Source organism: Phalaenopsis equestris, unplaced genomic scaffold (assembly GCF_001263595.1).
Source record: "Phalaenopsis equestris unplaced genomic scaffold, ASM126359v1 Scaffold001303, whole genome shotgun sequence".
In the NCBI taxonomy this organism is placed as follows: Eukaryota; Viridiplantae; Streptophyta; class Magnoliopsida; order Asparagales; family Orchidaceae; genus Phalaenopsis; species Phalaenopsis equestris.
This window is the reverse complement of record NW_018165742.1, coordinates 500,445-520,145: the sequence shown is the minus strand read 5'-3', so window position 1 is coordinate 520,145 and position 19,701 is coordinate 500,445. Positions and strand designations below refer to the sequence as shown.

The following is a 19,701-nucleotide window of genomic DNA, read 5'->3' as shown; positions in this document are numbered from 1 at the left end:
GTCATATTGATTGTGTATATCAATGATATTATTCACACCATAAATGATGCATGTGAGATAAACCGTTTGAAAACTTCCCTATCATTTATTTTGAAACTGCGGACTTAGATTTCAAAGGTAATTTTTTGGCGTTGAGCTTGCTTGATAAAAGAAAAGAATTGATGTCTCCTAACGGAAGTATGTTCTTGATATTCTCAAGGAAACTGTGATGCATGGATCTAAATCTGCAGACACTCCAACTGATCCCAAACAAAAACTGAGAGATGGGAAGGAATCCAGTGAATACAATTATGTATCAAAAATTGAGGCGAAAGTTAATATACTTTTCACATACGCGGTGAGAAGTTCTCTTTGTTGTCAGTTAGGTAAGTCAATTTATGCATTTACCCTACGAGAAACACCTTAAAACAGTCTACAGAATTCTCAGATATCTAAAAGTTAGATCAGGTAAAGGCTTGTTCTTTCAAAAGAAAACACAAAATAGCATAAGGCATACATTGATGCAGATTAGGCAAGCTCAGTTATTGACAAGAGATCAACTTCTAAATATTGCACCTATGTGTGAGGAAACCTAGTTACATGGCAATAAAATAAAATGCAGTCACAAAGAGTAGTGTTGAGGGAGAATATATGGTTATGGCTAATGTAGTATGTGAGATGTTATGGTTGAAAAGAATTCTTGAAAAGTTGCAGATCCCGATAAGCATGTCAATGAAGTTATATTGTGAAAATAAAGAACACAAGCACGTGGAAATTGATAGGCATTTCATAAAAGAGAAAATTTATTATGGATTTATTTGTACGTCATTTATCCCTAGTGCTCAGCAAATAGTAGATATCTTCACCAAATAATCGTTCAGGCCTAATTTTGAGCTCCTTTTAATCTTATATTATTAGTATTTTCTATTTTTAGAATTCAGATTATTGTTATGTCATAATTCACATTTTCTTCTTTGGTCATGGGAAGTTATGGGTGATATTATTGTTTTCCTGGTATGGGAGTCATTCCACTTTATTTAACTTGCAATCGATTTCTATGAATTTGAAGAGGACTAATTATTTTTTCCCTCCCAAAACCTACAATTATTTTATATATTTCTTATTAAAAACTCATGATTATATGAATACAATAAATGTTGGTATGAAACACTCAACTCTTCTTGTAAATCCTAAATAGAATTAATTCAAATAAATTGAATGAATTTTAGTAGTCTATCCCAGACAAAAGAGATGATCCTGTCAATGATTTCATAATATGCACAAGAATTGCATTTTAAAAGTTTTATTGTTGAATGCAAGACATTATGCTCTGCATTAACAAAATTTCAGTTGATTGGACCTTGGAATGTACAGCATGTCCACTTTTAACCAATTGATAAAATGGCAGAAGTGTAAACAGATTACTTGTCATAAGATGAGACTTGCATTCACATGTAAGGGTGTCAAATCAGGTCCACGAGTTGATCTCGTGTCAGACCCAATGTGAAATTGCTTAACTCAAACCTGATCTGAATATTAAATGTGTCAGAAAGTTCAACCCCAAAATGACCTATCTTCAACCTACAAACCTGAACCTGACTAGTATAAACCTTTTAATATGAGTCATATTAGCTATTCAAGTTGATTTAAGGCCAAATTAGGGTTGATTTTGGTTGACCGCTCAAATAAGAGTCAATTTCAGGTTAAGGTATAAATTCCGGGCTGAAGGGTCAACCCAAACCCGACCCGATAAAATAAAAGAGGTTAGGATTCCTAATCTGAACCTGACCCAAAAATTATTCGTATCAACTTGAATAAAAAATTTTTAAGTCGAGTTGGCGCGCCGGGTCATTTTTTGACACTCTAAACCACATGGCAGATAATGTAAGCAACTAGGCAAGGGACATAAACAACGAGGCAATGTAGAACATTGGCGAAGAAAAAAAGTCGACAACGTATACAAAAATGATGTAAAATTCTCCAATGTAGCGACCGCAAATAAATAAATAAGCATGATTAGAAATCTCCTCATGGCTTAGATGTTTTGTTTAAGAGAAATCAATTTAATAGAACCTAGCTCGTTAAAGATTAGAAGGTAAATACTCATATTTCTTGTAGATGGCATAGTTGGAATAGAATTCGCATTTTGAATAATTTAAGTGCTATGTTATAACCCCAGATTATTGAATGATGTATAATTTTGGAATCATAATATTTATTTTAGCCTTTAAGGGCTTGATCATGCAATGAAACTATGATATTATAACTCATACTTTTATTTAAAATAATAAATCCATCTTCAAAGCATCATCTATACATAAATTAACTCATCATTAACCAATATATTTTTAGTAAACACAACATGGCACATATAAGGTCCATTGTGGTCTAAGGTGAAAAGGCACCAACTCACATTTGGCCTACATCCCCTATTGGCACAATGTGGCTTAGGACATATTTTTATTATTGTCTGAGACTGAAGGTGTAAAAGTATTCAGTGCACAAGCTTGGTCTACATCCCCTATTGGCAAAACAAGGCTTAGTTCATATTTCTGTTATTGTCTGGCATGGAAGGTGTAAAATTCTTAAATGCACATATATATTAATGTCTCCATCTAGTATCAAAAGAAGATCCATATCATAATGTTAACATACACATGCATTTATTTTTATATAGCATATACATTTTGTTCCTCTCATTGTGTGTTTCATGAAACAATCATAGAAGGCTTGAAGTATATGGAATAATAAGCAATATTCAATTCAATATGAGAATTAATTGTGAGGGGAAGAAAAAATCAACATAGATAACTATTTATGATATTGATCATGTACTAATAAAATCATTAGTTAATACCTTTAAGAAGCCGTATAAATCAGTGCTATAAATTTAGAAAAAAGGAATTCAATACTAAAAAATAGAAATGAAATTACTAAAGTCGAGAAGTAAAAATAGACAAATATTATTCCACGACATTATCCCTTAAACTTTTAATGTCGCCTTATTTAGTTTAGTTTTTAAAATCAATTTTTTCATACATGAGATGTTTACACTAATTCACTAATATAAAATCATCTTTTAGTTCTATCGTTCTCTTCATCATTTTCCTCTCCTCACTTGACTTAATATTTTATTTAATAAGCCTAGCTTATTGAGGAACATAATGTAAAATTAAACTACATATTTGTGCCATCAACAACAACAAGAAGCCTTCATCCCACTAAGTGGGTCAGCTATCATTTTTCTCCATTGAGTCCTATTGAGTGTCATATTTTCATTTAATTCTAATTAAGATCATTTTTTATAGACTATGCCCAAGTCTTTTTAGGTTCATCTCTGTCTTTCTTAACATAAGTCGAATTAAAACATCTACTATCCTAATCGGATCATCAGATGATCGATGCTTAATGTGACGAAACCATCGAAGGCAGCTCTCTCTAATCTTGTCATCCACTGGAGCTACACCAACCCTTTCACATATACATTTGTTTAGTATTGTCTCTAAGTGTCAAGTCACTCATCCACCTAAGCATTCTTATCTCAGCAACACTTAATTTTATGCTTCTCTTTTAAAGACCAATAGGTTTATTTGTGCATCACATGCCTATAATTGCATAGAATTATATAAATTATTTATGTTAACAGCTTTCTTTGAACTATAATAATATACAAAATGACATTTTCAGTTGTCATTGAACCATGCAAATATATAAATCATATTCAATTAATTACAAATATTTAATTCAATTCTTAATATATATTTGGTTTTTTTCAAATATTCATAACATTACAATCTGGCTATTAAATTTTTCATTACTTTTTTTTATTTTTTTATTTTAGTTAAATTCCATTCTTAAAATTTTATACATTTATTTTTCATGAAATAGAGCTTTAAATTAATCTTTTTTAATAATTTCCCATTGAGTTTATTTATCAAATTTAGATTTCCAACCCAAATGTTAAACACCAAGAAATCATTATATTTCAATGAATAATTTACCGCTCATTTTTCCTTGAAGAGAACTTATAAATTATACTTCAAATATTATCTTCTTCCTACTTGCAAATGCCATATTATCTTCTCCTTCTAGTCTATTCTTCATTATGCAAAAATACAAACAATATATTTCTTAGAAAATTGAGAGCTTGAAGTAGGGTTTACCCAACAAGAGTGAAGAGTTAATATCATACTCACAATTCCAATCCTAGCTAGAAGAACCAAGAACTATAGTGTGGCTCAAATTCGGTGTCATCAGGGTGAACTGCTCAAGAAAATTGTCTGTCATTGACTGCTTGCTTGCTCCACCTTGCCTCTCTGACGCAAAACCATGGCTCTTACTTGGTCGATTACCCGTTCACTTGTTTTCTCTCTCTACCCCCTTTTCCCCCCCCCCCCCCCCCCCCCACACACACACACTACACCCTTGCTCTCTTTCTTTCTATCGCTCTCTTAGAGCACGTTTGGGGCAGCTTAAAAGTGCGGCGGCGTTTTTGAAAACGCCGCCATACTGTTTGGTTCCAACTTCTCCCCTGCGTTTTTAAAACAGTTGTTTTATTGTTTAGGCTAAACAGTAACCGCGAGCCTTTACCTAGCCCTCTCACTAAACAGTAACCGGTGTTTTAAAGCCTGCCTTTTACCCCACTGCCCTGGATCATCGCCCTAGCGATCAAACGCGCAGCCCTCTCGCTACCGAGAAAAAGGTGATTTGTGGTAAAAAAATTTCGTCCTCCCTCCTCTCCTCCCTCCCGCGCCTCCTCATCTCTCCTCCCACTCCTCCCACTCCTCCCCCATTGATCTGCGAGAATGTTGTGGCTTTGCTCTTTACGGTGTTCTGGTTCTTTGCGTTTTCTGGTTACGGTTGGCTCTGTGGTGTTCTAGTTCTTTGGGGTTTTTGGTACAGAAACCTCAATAATGTTCATGTTTTTCTAGCCAATGAATTTAAGGAGGCTTTTTCAAGTATTTGGTTTAAGCCGAAAACAATTGGTTTTGCTCTTTGTGGTTTTTGGTTTAAGCCACAAACCTTAATTTTACATTTGTTCCTATCTTTTACTTGATTTAAGCCAGAAACAGTTGGTTCTTTGCGGTTTTTTGTTGAAGATGGAAAGATGATCTTGATGCTTTTGAGAATTGGAAAGATGATCTTGATTCTTGTTAATGTGAGATAGGAATTGGGTTGGATCCTTCAACTTTAAAAGGTCTTGCATGCTTGTCGTTCTACCTTCACTATCATTTAAATAAAAATCAAAAACAAAAAAAAACCATATGTTCCTCTGCAAAGTATCAAGTATTTGTTGTCATTCAGGGTTAATCCAGTTGTGTAACGGTTGGGGAAAAAAATAGAAAGTCTGCAACTGGGGAAGTGGTATGATGCAAAGTATCAAGTATTTGGGTGTCAGATTGTTCATTTAACTAAAAATATCTGCAAATCAGTTGTTTACAAAACGCACAAACCAAACAGTTAAACAGTTTATCCAGAATAGGGGCAGAGTGGTCATTTATCCAGAATCAGTTGTTTTTCAAACGCACAATCCAAACAGTCAGCCAGCTTATCCGGATCAGCTGTTCATCAGCAGATTATCAGGATAAGTTGTTTATCAGCATAAACTGGATAAGCCGCAGCTGCCCCAAACAGACCCTTAATCTTGGTTTGGTGTTATCCCTCTCCTCTCTTACATAAAGGATAAAGTGGAACTGGTGATTAGTCGGCTCAATTGAACCAACTCTTGTTGATACCCCTTTGATATAACTAATTTGGTGTATAGTTAAGCTATTCTTTGTTAATGAAAATAGATGTATTCATGTGATTGAAGTCAAAAAAGTGACTAAGTGTTAGTAATATAAATGCAACAACAGTAGACAAAAGTTGGCTAAGCTAAAGTTTCATTGGTGGAAACAAATATTATTCAGTTATCATTATTGTTATTCTAGAGCAAATGTGTAGCAAATTTGATTGAATATATGATAGGTAGTAACATTTAAAGCCATCATTTCTGTATATTTATTTTCACTATAATTATAAAGCATACATTAAAAGAAGTTAAAGTTATATTTAAGAAATCATTGATCATGCCAAGTTTTTTCGCATGCTATATAAATACTTATTATTTTATCATATATTTCTCAATAATGTTCAGAATTTACATTATCTGACACATAATTTACTGTGACAACAACAACAAACCTTTATCCCATTAAGTGGCGTCGGCTACATGACTTATTTTTCTCCATTGCGTCCTATTGAGTGTCATATTCTCATTTAATTCTACTAAATTAAGATCATTTTTATACAATATGTTGAAGTTTTTCTAGGTTTACCTCCGCCTTTCTTAACATAAGTCTAATCTAAAACATTTACTTTCCTAATCGGATCATCAGATAGTCGACGTTTAATCTGACCAAACCATCTAAGAAGACTCACTCTGATTTTATCCGCCACTGGAGCTACACCGACACTATCACGGAAATATTCATTTCACGTTTTGCTTCTAAGTGTAAGACCACTCGTCAACCTAAGCATTTTCATCTCAACAACACTTAAACTTAGTTTTAGAGTCCGTTTGCGGTAACTTGTGCGTTTTAAGATAAGTTGTTTATCCTGAAACGAAACGCGACCAGCGGGCCGGCCGCGGCGGTTAAAACCCAAACGCAATTTCAAATAAGTTGGTCAAACACGCGAACCAAACGATACCGCGGCGTTTTAAAAACGTCATCCGCACTTATAAGCTGCCCTAAACGGACCCTTAAGCTTCTCTTTCAAATGCCAGCATTCAGCGTCATACAGCATTATTGGTCTCACCATAATCTTATAAAATTCCTTTCAGTCTAAGCAGTACTTGTCTATCACACAATAGACCCGAAGAATTCCTCCACTTCAACCAACCAACTTGAATTCTACTAATAACATCCTCATCTATATCACCATCACTTTGAACAATAAATCGGAGATATCTAAGCGTTCACAAATTTTAATAATTTGATCACTCGTAGTTACAACTCTGTCACTAGAGCTACAACTACTAAAATTACATTTCATGCATTCAGTTTTAGTTCTACACAAATGAAGACCTTTAGACTCCACTAGTCTTATCCAGGAGAAGGATATCATCAGCAAAAAGCATACACCAAGGTACATACTCCTGTAAATGTCGAGTAAGAGTATCCATAAATAAAGCAAAAAAATATGGGCATAAAGTCAATTACTAATGTAATTCAATAGAAATTAATATTTGGTCAATCCTTCTTCTGTTTTAACACAAGTAACAGCTCTAGTATACATATATTTCACTTGAATATAAGTCATATCAATACCTTTTCTTCTCTAGAACTCTTCAAAGGATATCTCTTTGAACTTTATCATAAGTTTTTTTCTAATTCAATAAAAATCATATTTAAATCCTCCTTATCTCTCTGAACTTCTCCATCAAACCTCTCAATAAATGTATAGCTTCCATAGCAGACCTACCCAGCATAAATCCAAATTGATTATGAGAAATATTTGTAATACATCTTAACCTATGTTCAATTACCCTCTCCCATAATTTTAAAGTATGACACATTAACTTAATTCCTCTATAATTTGCACACTCTTGTCCATCCCCTTTATTCTTAACTTAATTCCTCTATAATTCTCTATAATTTGCACACTCTTGTCCATCCCCTTTATTCTTAAAAATGGAGACCAAAATACTCTTCCTCCACTCCTCGGGCATATCTTTAGTTTTTAAAATAATATTAAAGAGTTTAGTAAGCCAAAAAAACTCTCAAATCTCCAATATATTTCCACACTTCGATTGGGATATCATCAGGTCCTACAGACTTTCCACTCTTAGTTTCTATAAAGCCTCCTCAACTTCTTTTTTAGTAATGTGACGGTAAAAATGAAACATTTTATTATTATTAACAATATTAAGATCACTAAGATCGATTATATTTTAAGATCGATTCGATTATATTTTTAGAAACTTCATTAAAAATTTTATCAAAATAACTGACCCGCGTATGTTAAATATCTTTCTCTAAGAAAAGTACTTTCTAATTTTCATCTTTAATATAATTTACTTGAGTTAAATATTTTCTTTTTTCTCTCTTTGTTTGACTGGTTTATACATAAATTTTTTACTCTCTTTAGTATCTAATATATTAAAACGCATAAAAGAGCTAAAATTTCAGTTGATTTAACACGTGTGATAAGCAAGCTTCAATAAAGAATAACATGCTGGGCTAATGCAAGTGTTTAAAAAGTACCTCTTCAGGTTCCATTCTCTTCTTGGTGCAACGTATATTGTGTGACTCATCAACTATCATAAGAGACCATTCTCGCACCATCATGCTCTTCCGCAAACGACATAACATTGTAAATGAGATAACAACAATCTTAGGAGATCTGCCCAAATAGTCGAGATTATTTTGGCGGCCAAATACTGCAAATATGAATCGAGCGCCAATTAATTACTTGCAGGTAAAAACTGTTCCTAGTCCACTAAATTTAACAAGAAAATGAAATGAACATAAATAAATAAATAAATAAATCATATGGTGAAAGAAAGGTTCTCAAACAAACACTTAGAGATAAGAAGAAGAAATAGAATGATTATGTGGATCTTTTAGCTTGCAGACAATTTTTTTTTAACGTTCAAACTTAGCAAAATCGTTGTGTGTTCCTAATAATGGATTAATAAGTAGTAAAATCACCATATGTACAATTCATAGTTATCGAGGCAATAAGGTTGCAACTTATACAGTAATAGAAGGTAAGATCTGAGCATTTGATTATACCCATTAAGCCTGAAAATTTCATTTTACCAATTTCAGATGACCTTTGAAACACTCAGAGCAATTGTGCACCAAGATATTGCAGAGACACTAGAAGTGAATGCCTTCAAAATTTAACTTCTACAAATATTCACAAAATATGAAACCAATCAATACGTTATTTTCAAGTAGTAGCAACATCCATTTCAACCAAAATTTCAGCCATAGAAAACCTAATTAGCATAAATTTGCAATGGTTTGCCAGATATAGAAACCAAGTAGTATAAATTAAAATTGTTGAAATATTGTAAACCAAGAAAACGCAACCCAAATAAGAGAAATATGCGGTTATTTGAAAGAGTCATAACGAGGGATCTGGTTTAGCAATCACACTTTCAAAGATAGCCATATAATCCACGACAACAATAAAGAACCCAGCTCACAAGTAGCCGACTGAGTATAAACATAAAATGAATTTGTGAATAACATCTAGGCTAGGGAAAGCCAAAGAGAATTTACAAACAAACAAAGAAGACTGTGAACTAGCACGCTTTGAGATATCATCTTCAGTGAAATGTGGATGGTTGCTTATCTTAAGATGGAGCTCAGTCTTCTTGAAAATGAAGAGAGATTGTTAAATAACGAATGGCGCGTTCTTGAATCCGACAACCCGCGAACAGTTTCAACACAGAATTATAAAGAATAGTTAATGGGGACTTGGTATCTAATGAAATGGAAGTAGTAGAATGAGCCCCTGGAAGACAAATGACAGGAACTCTAGGACGAAAATGACTGAATTGGGGTTTGATTAAAACCATAAAAGAAACTGGTGTGGAGTCAAATGAGGATGATTTGAGATCATAGAGAGAGAAAATGAATGCCGACATGTGCTCCATGGTCAAATAAAGACTTTAGCAACATAAATTTTGAAGCAAGAAAATGGAGAAAGACTCAAGGAAGAGAAATGATTAACAAGCAATAAGGGAGGCAAGATCATAGTTCTAGACATCTCACAACCAAGCACAAGAGAATGGTGGGTAGCATTGTACTCACAAAACAACTATCTATTGGCTTAAGGAGGGTAGACTAACAAGCACGCTAGTGCACAAGCCTAGCGAAAGCAAACCTCACTTCGAGAGCCGAAAGAAACGACAAAGCAAGAGGTTGAAGGGGGTGCAAACATGCAGCGGACGAGACAAATCATCTTTAGATGAGGATTTTTAAAAAGTGAAAATTAAAACTTAAGAAATATTAATTCTCTATGACTGCAAACGATAACATTCCCAAGGTTATTTTAGTTGGGGAGATCGTACTTGAGCATTAATTGATTTTAATATCATCTTCATGTTCGACACTTTTACCAATTTTTTGAAAAATACAGCAAAGGGCTAAAATTTTTTTCTTATTTGCTCATTCTTTGCTTTCTAAAATATTCATTACCCTACCCTTATTCTTCTACAATCCAACTCTTCTCAACTTTCTCCTTTCTCTGCTTTGCCAATAATAAAAAAAGAGAAAACAAAGGAAAAGAGGAAGACAAAAGACCAAACGTAGATGAAGGGATGGAGACATGGAAGCTTGATATGTTATAAGAAAATGACAAGGGCCTCACCCCTCAAGGTATACTCTTCTCAGCCTAGTCACATACAGTCTAACAGCCTATATATATTGAATGGATATTTTATGTCTAACTAAACGAAATGCTAGAACACTTTACTTGGCTCACGACATTTCCAGATTTTTTTAGAAATTTTATGGTGGGAAATAAATTTTTAAACCTGTTCTCTACGTCATTTATTTTGTATCTTTAGGATGACGATTTTACCCTCAAATAAATATTGTATAAAATTACGAAGAATATAAATCCAGAAAGACATTACAAGTGCCCTGATGCCCTAACTGCCAATTGCAGACACGATTCTCTCATCTTTCATATGATACCGGGGTTAACCCAAACCACATTAGAAAATTAAAATATTATTACTGAAAGCAAATAAATAGTTAAAACCAATACTTGAAAGGGAAAATAGAACACACACGACACACAAACTCAAGTTAGGACGGATCCTAGGTGATGGTGGAGATACTAAGGGGCTTGGTGAGGTAGTGGCAAGGTAGGGAAGGGATTTTCGGGCTGTGAATAAGGAGAGGCAGCAATTATGAGTGGCTAGAACAGCAGGGCAGTAAGGGACGGCAGTCCCAAAAGTGGCATTTTGCTGTTTGGGGAGGCTGGCAGCAGGAAAACGGCAAGAGGAGGTGTGGCGAGCTGTGGTGGAGACGGTGGGGGGCTAGGACACCGAGGGCGCAAGGTATGTGGCGGCTAGAAGGCTGTGGACTGTCAGAAACAGCAAGAGGAAAGGTTGGCGACTGATTCGGGAAAAGTGCAGTGGAAATTGTGGAAGAGACGTGGCTGGAAAGAGGAGAACTCCAGGAAAGAACAGCAATGATGGCAATCCTGGGCGGTTGCAGCGAGGTGTGGGGAAGGAAAGTCGAAATAAATACTTTCTCGGGAATGAGCTACAACCGAAACACCACTCGACTCTTGGAACAATGTCACCACATCAATGAGCTACAGCCGAAGCGCTACCCGCCTTTGGATACAACCCGAGAAGGGAGAAATCATGATGGCGACAATTGTCCTGAACATACACACAAAAAACTCTCAAACTAAAACACAAAAAACAAATATAGTAAAAGGATAATTAGGAATGGCCCAAAAGGACCAGCCGCTCCTAAGCGTCGAAAAAAACCAGGACCGGTTTGGTCCAGGTATGAATAGGGGGTCGTTTTTCAGTCTCAAAGCTTCATAATTTCATTTTATAACAAATCTTCATCATAGGATTTTGATTTATTGCTATATGTCATAAAATTCAGTGACCTTGAAGCACAAGCATAAGAACTATAACATGCAAAGCAAAAAAGCCCACTTCCAAATCAATATCAATAAACAGTAAAAATTACCAAGATGTATGTCCTTTGGTAAAAGGTAAGGTAGCCAGTGCTCTAACTCTTCCGCCCAAGAAAACCGCAAAATAGCAGGACAAACGATTAATACAGGACCCTCGTCCATAAAGCAACAAGCAATTGCAATAGCCTGCAAATAGAAACGAGAAGAATGAAAGACTCACGTATTTCAAAAGGCAATAAATCATATATAAATTCCTTCTTCATCGAGTCAATTTGATTTATAAATATTCGAAAAATAACAATACATGTCCTCATAGATTTCCCATAGATAAAAGTATTGTCAACAAAAAATAAAACCCAAAAGGGGAGATAATAATACATCAAAAATATTTGAAAAAAGAAAGAGCATAATGACCATGAACTGCTTACACCCAATATTGTTAAGCTCAATCATCATTATCAAGAATGGAATAGTAAATATAGGCAGCCATTCTTCAAAGAAAATAGTAATGTAACTGATGAATAGTTGAATACCTCGATCAGTTATACCTAACAAATAAATCTACCATTAAATGCCTAATCAACTGATTGATTTCAATCCTAAATTTTGTAAAACAAACCATTGCCAAGCTTATAACAAGTCATTAAAATATGTATACTAGAGTTGTTACTCGTGTTTGAAAATATATATATATTACATATCAAGCATGTCAACAACCGATGAAGTAGTGAGATGCTAGATATTATTTTGTTGAGGGAGTTTAAAGCAATGATTCACTCTATAAAATTTAGGTTTTAATAATTATGTTGATTCCTAGGTTTGAAAAGGTAGGGCTGTCAAAAAAGCTCATTGTTCGCGAACAGTTTATGTTCAATTCGTCAATGAGTTTGTGTTCGATTTGTTCGATAAATAAACGAGACGAACGTGAATAATTTTTTTTCGTTCGGTTAGTTAAACGAACCAAACACGAACAATGATGCGTTCATTCGTGTTTGAATCATTATTGTTCAAAATATAAAATAATTTAAAATAATTTTTATGATATTTTAAAAAATTAAATTTTATAAATTATAATATATAATAAACTAATAATAATAATACATTAATATACTATATTAGTCTTAGAAATGTCAAACTGACTCGTCGTTCGCGAACAGCTCGTGTTCGGTTCGTTCGTTAAGAAATGAACACGAACAGTGACTTCACGAACAATTTCGAACACAAGTTTATTTCAAATAAACTAAATTTCAAACGAATCCAACATGAACACAAGCTTTGTTCGTTCGTGTTCGGTTCGTTTACACCCCTATGAACAGGAGGAGGATTGACAAAATGTTTTTTCTATTTCAGTTGGATTACATCATGGATTGGCTTTAAGCCGTATCTTTTTGCTTTAGTTATGGATACTCTTACGGGACATTTACAGAAGATGAACTTTGGTGTATGCTTTCGCTGATGACATCCTCCTTGTGGATAAGACCAATGAAAAAGTTCATGAAAAACTTGAATTATGGAGGTATACATTGGAGTCTAAAGGCCTTCGTTTGAGTAGAACTAAAACTGAATACGTTGAATGTAATTTTAGCAATAGTAGCTCTAGTGACAGTGTTGTAACTATGGGTGATCAAATTATTAAAAGGAGTGAACATTTTAGATATCTTCGGTCTATTGTTCAAAATAATGGGGAAGTTATTAGTAGAATTAAAGTTGGTTTGTTTAAGTGGAGGAATGTTTTGGGCCTATTGTGTGATAGAAAAGTACCGCTTAGACCGAAAGGAAAATTTTATAAGATGGTGGTGAGACTTACAATGCTCTATGGCGCTGAATGTTGGCTTTTATAAGAGAAGCATAAAACTAAGTTAAGTGTTGTCGAGAAGAGAATGCTTAGGCGGATGAGTGGCTTTACACTTAGAGACAAAATGTGAAATGAATATATATGTGATAGAGTTAGTGTAGCTCCAGTGGCGGACAAAATTAGAAAGAGTCATCTTAGATGGTTTGGTCACATTAAACATCGGTCATCTGATGATCTGGTTAGGGGAGTAGATGTTTTAAATTCGACTTATGTTAAGAAAGGGAAATGTAGAGCATGAAATACTTGGGCATATTGTATAAAAAAATATCTTAATCCATTATAATTAACTGAAAATAGGACACTCAATAGGACGCAATGGAGAAAATGATTCATGTAGCCGACCCCACTTAGTAGGATAAAGGCTTGTTGTCGTTGTTGTATTAAACAAGGCAAAACCCTGAAATTTAGAAAAACATAATCCTAGCTCAAATACTCGCACATATTACATGCAATATAGATTTGTCAATTTAACTATCCCAATAAATCTTGATATCAAGATCCAAAAAATGTCAAATCCCATGTATACTAACGCAATCTATTATTTTTTTATTAAAACGCACACAAAATCTAAGAAGAAAAATAGTATGATTTAAGTAAGATGGAAGATATGTTTGCAAAATAAAAATAATGCAGCCTATTAAGTGTTGTCAGCATATAGTTATTAAAAAAACTTTGGCTTGTTATATAAAACCCAAAGTTACATACAAATTAATTTCAATCATCTCTGCATCAGGTTTACATGAAAGAAAATCAAACAATAAGCTCCATTGCTTAGCTTTCTCCATTACTATAACAAAATTTTCAATTATACTGTATGATTGACTCAATTTAAAATGGCATTAGGTGATTCAAACCAATGCTATAAATAAGAAAACCAAAACAAAATTAAAATGGTAATTTATGCAAAGAAGCTAATGCGGGATGCATTACTGGACACGTTGCGGACCACAAGATTTGAGTGCAGCCCATGAGAACTTCAAAAAGACTAACATTGATTGCCCTAGAGAGTAGTGAGTTCGAGATAATGAACTTTCATATTTAATTTGAGAATGTGATGTCACGAGCTACTTTTTATCAGACATTAAGAGGAGCATCAGCAAATCTGACATTAATTGTCCAAAAGAGTCATGAGTTTGAGGAATTAATATCAGACATAAGGCAACCACATATAAGATAATTTCAAAATTTTCAGACATACAATCTACCTCCTGAGTTGCCACTAGCAAAGGAGGTTCAACATATTAGAGATAAGAAGCTTTTGAGCTATTTACGAGAGGCTATATGCAGTAATTTGCATATTAAACTACAATTTAGTTCAATAGTGTCGTCCCGGACTGATGGCCAGGCAGGATTGATGAACCGTAGCTTTGAAAATTACCTTATGTGTTTTGTGACAAAGAACAACTGGCAATGGGATACAGATCCTTCCCAAGAAGAAGACGAGCCCCCTCCTACCCAGAGAAAATAATGTGTGACGTGTTGCTGAATGCAAGCTCACATTTGCGTTGAACGTGGACATGTGATTCACATTTCCCCGAGATAACAGAAGCAGGTCGCAAGCAAGCCGCGGGAATTTTCTACTTACGCTTGAACCAGGATGATTGAGCCAAAATTGGGGCTTTCCCGCTTGGGTTTTTTGATTCCAACATGATTTCCTTCCCTTTTTTGACTTTTTTCCTTTCTTTATTTCTAATTTGATATTTTCTATTGTGAGAATATTGAAATTTTTTAAAATTTTGAGAGACTTTTTTCTTTGAGTTGAAACTTTGGAGATTGCAATCTTTGTTTCTACCCTAAAATGTGTTGCATCTTTTTTCCTTTTGCAAGTGATATGCTTGTATCTTGCTTAGGAATGTGTTGGGGCCTCCTCACCGCCAGTTTCTCAACGTTTCATCGTCCCACTTGCTAATCTCAGATAGGACTGTCGTAGATGACGTTGAAACTACTGTCCAACGGCAAATTTATTCCCTTCATCCCTTCCAAACAATGTCGACCACACATATTAGCCTTCCCTCGCTAATTCACAACCACCTCCCCATGAAATATGCTTCCCAAATACCTTCTAAGAGCCCTTGAACAGTATCAAAATCATAAAGCGCAAACAAAGTGCATGGTTCATCATTGAAGTATGCATCTAGAAACAAACAAAACACTCACTCTGTAACATTGAGAAATAAGGTGCAAAGATACTTAAATTTATCTATGGCGCCATTGATTATGGCCTAAAGGAAGAGAGATGTGGAGAATTTGTAATCTAATTATTAAGGTCATACATGTTCGAAGCCGAACACAACATGCAAAGGATTTTTCCTTTTAAATATGAAACAAAAATAAAGTGCAAGTAAAAAAAACATAATATATTAATATATTATTTAACAAAATCATCAATCAAGATTATGAAATGAACTATAACATTTTAATTGAAAGTGTATCAAAGGAAATCATAACCAAGTAACAAGTAATAGATCACACAAGTGGAGTAACGATCAACAAACAAAAACAATCGAGCATTGAATAGGTATTCTGCTTCAACTGAGAAGAAGGAGAGGAGTGTGCTCATCTGCCACTCTCCTAAGTGAAAATGAATCATGTGTCTTTTCTTTTGATTGTGCTTTACTATGCAAGATCTACCCATTATAGAGTCATGTGAAATCTAATCTGTTTGCTCCATGCTACGGTTAAAGTGTGCACTTATTTGTGCTTTTAAAACACTTGAAATTGCTTATATTACAATGTTAAATGTGTGTAGTGTTTTATGGCCAACTCCCATGAAAAGTAAAGCAATAACGTAAGAATTATGTGTCCTCCTCTCTGAGAGCACTCCAACTATCCTCGCATCAAGCTTCTAGAAATTTCCACAGAAATTACAAGGGATAATCTTCAGAATAGCAATTCAAGATTCTGCATTCCAATTGAATAAAACAGCCAAGGATCTCTATTCAAATATGCTTCGAACAAGACAAAAACAACGTAAGAACGTAAAACAAGCGATTCAAATCAAAGTAGCTCATATATTATGAATGTCACAACCCAGCCCGGAACTTGGACCTAACTTGCAAATTTGAAATGCAATCAAAAGTTAATGCAACATAATTCACTAAACTAAGGCCCACCGTGTGCATTTTCTATATTTGTGATTTAGAATTTAATTGGATTTGGTGACTTGTGAAAATTTTTTATTATGATTGCCTCATACTAAGTTATAGGAAACCCAAGTCCTTGAAATTGCATGGAATTAGTTTAATTTAGTGAATATAATTTTCATCTAAATAGTCTTAAATCATTAGTTTGTAGAGCAAAAAATATTATAACACATTGTAACATATTGGATGGTTTGGTCACATTAAACGTCGACCATCTCATGATCCGATTAGGAGAGTAGATGTTTTAGATTCGACTTGTGTTAAGAAAGGCAAAGGTAGACATAGGAAGACTTGGGCTTCTTGTATTAAAAATGATTTTAATTTACTAGAACTTAATGAAAATATGACACTAAATAGGACGGAATGGAGAAAAAGGATTCATGTAGCCGACCCCACGTAGTGGGATTAGGGCTTTTGTTGTTGTTGTTGTTGCATTGTAACATATTGGAATCACGATCAATGATGCAACAACCCTATGCCTTGTAGAGTAACGTAACTCATTCTTATTAAGAGATAAGTATACCAACCTTTATAACAACTGCATTTCACAGGTGATTGTGGTAGGATTTACCCCCAAGTGTTAAATTATTGATATGCATCATGCATGCATTAATTTCTCGCCAAATATGCCTTAGAAATGCATCTTTCCTAGTGTGTTAGCTTTGGCTGCTTCTTTTTAATAGTTTAAGACGGCAATTGCAATCTCGATGTCATGTCACTTATATGTTGATATGTGACCGTGAATTTGAAGCAAATATAAGTTTAAGATTATCCTCAAATAAAATTTTGTGATACATAGATTTTATTTTAGATTTTCGTAGATGAATTGTGTGAATCTTTTCTTGTTTAATTGATGGGGTGTATATACTAATAGATATTTGAATATATAAAATAGACAATTGCACGATGGATTGATTGACAGATGATAATTCTTTGCACCTATTAAATAATTCATAAATTTGAAGAACCAAACAAGGTCAAGCTATGGCAACTTATCTCTAAAAGTTATCTTATTCAAGAACAAGGATGGCCTAAGCACAAGCGTCTCAAAAAAAATAAGCATGCTGACCAAACATTTTGCTTGCATATGCCTATACAAATTTCTCATAACACATATACGAATTCACCTTTCTTATAAATGAGGAAGTAAACCTATGTCTCAAAATGATTTACCTGTATAGTCTTCCCTAGTCCCATCTCATCTGCAATGAGACAGCGCCCACCCCTTTGAAGTCCAAAACGGACACCTTCCATCTGGAAAGGTAAAAGTGCATCTCGCAATGATCTTGGTAGTTTTGTCAGAAGGTCATCAACTTGTTCTTTGGAGTATTGTTGCTTCCACGAAGGTATTAGGCCAGTTGCAGCATAATTTTGAAATGTTTGAATAGCTAATAATGTGGTATATGGAATTTCTTGCAACTCAACAACCAAAGACTTTTTAATGCATTTCAACACTGAATCATAATCCTTCAATTTATAGACCAGAGCGCTCGTGCGGAACTGACTCCCCTGACTCTCACTTACTCGAAATTCCAGAGCCTGTTCATTCCAAAGCAAAGAAAAAATATAGTAAATTTAAACACAAAAAAAATGATTGTAAAACTTGTAAATAGACATCCCTAATTTTTCAACCAATAAATTTTATGATAATACTGAGAAAAAAATATTGCTGGTATTTTTCAAGCCATGACAAAAGTTTGATTGTCAACCCAACCAAATAAAATAGGTAAAGGAGAATAAGGAAATATTTTGGAAAGGCTATCCTAAATGAAATTTGACCAAAAAGAATCTCAAGGTCATTGGATTGGCTATGAGAAAAAATTGATCAAAATATCTAGACAAATATTTTGTTAGCATGCATCTCAAAGTTTTTGGATAGCTTGGAGATGAACGCCATATGGTTGATCGATCAAAAACAATACTGTGTTTATATAAAAGTAAATTCAAATATTTTGAGATCAATCCAAACCAAATATGAGATAGGATGTTCAGTAATTCTTGTATGCTAATCATAGCTCGGACAACAGACAAATTCTACTATTGCCACACCAAAAGAAAAATAACTTCCACAATTATCATTTATATACGACAAAGCAAGTTCTTAGTGATATAAGACTCCCGCTAATATAATCAATTCAACTGGGCTAGACCCATGAATTTTCCCCTTCCATTTCACATAAAAAATCATATGTACTTTATGAGCTATTCTGATCTTATCCATGCAGAAAAGCATTCAATTAACCCCCATGCTTAAACTCTCTACAACCTTGAATGTTCCAGCTCACAATAATATTTAAGTGCTCTAAATCTGTCTCGATTTTTATTTTTATTTTTAGGCGAATAGGTATTACTACAAATTTTAGTCAGAATACTTTCTTTTCTGTTTTTACACTTTTTTTTTCTAATAGAACCCAAAAACCATCTATGAAATAATCTGCTTGATTTTCTTTTTAGTTTAAACTATCAGTCGGACTAATTACTTAACTTTATTTCTGTATAGTTTCTTTCTTAATCTCCCAATAAATATGCAAAATAGCTTAAACTCAGAAATCCTGCAAAATTAACAGAAGATGCAACCGAGAGTTAAATGAATGGACCGAAGAGATAGCAGCCTCCATGATCCTGAAGCACTCCACATATCCAGGGAAGGCAAACCCCGGCAATGGCTGCGGCAAAACGGAGAACTCGTCATGCGAGCATATCTCGAGCACGACACGGAACCTTTCGGGCAGTTTTGGAGGCGCAGGCCGCCGCAGCGACACCGAGGTCTTATTCTCTGGCTCGGGGCCATCGCACGATGAGGGCGGCGACAATGTTGGGCTTGGGACCTTGCGGCACCTGAAGAGTCTCCAAGGATCCTCGGCCGACCTTTCCTCCGCACGCTTTCGTTTTTCGAGAGCTGCGAGTCGGTTCTCCTCCAACCTCCTCCGCTGCTCCTCGGTGATCTCCATTGAAAGCAGAAATGTGGGTAGGAATGGGTTAGGGTTTATAGGGATCGGCGGACATGATTATGGGCGGTCGATGAATGGAGTTTAATGGAGAGTATGGTATTGAGCGGAGAGG

At 34.6% G+C, this 19,701-nt stretch overlaps 1 protein-coding gene across 3 annotated transcripts in view; it reads right to left on the bottom strand.

Moving 5' to 3' along the window:
* Positions 1-19,701, bottom strand: part of LOC110033812 (DNA annealing helicase and endonuclease ZRANB3) — a 61,727-nt gene extending 42,026 nt beyond the window's left edge. For all 3 annotated transcript variants that reach the window (XM_020737924.1, XM_020737923.1, XM_020737925.1), the window contains exons 1-4: positions 19,236-19,701; positions 17,812-18,177; positions 11,694-11,826; positions 8,226-8,401 (exon numbers count right to left, since the gene is read on the bottom strand). In XM_020737924.1, the coding sequence (XP_020593583.1) occupies positions 8,226-8,401; positions 11,694-11,826; positions 17,812-18,177; positions 19,236-19,589 (1,029 nt within the window). In that variant the 5' untranslated portion in view covers positions 19,590-19,701. The remainder of the gene's footprint in view (positions 1-8,225; positions 8,402-11,693; positions 11,827-17,811; positions 18,178-19,235) is intronic.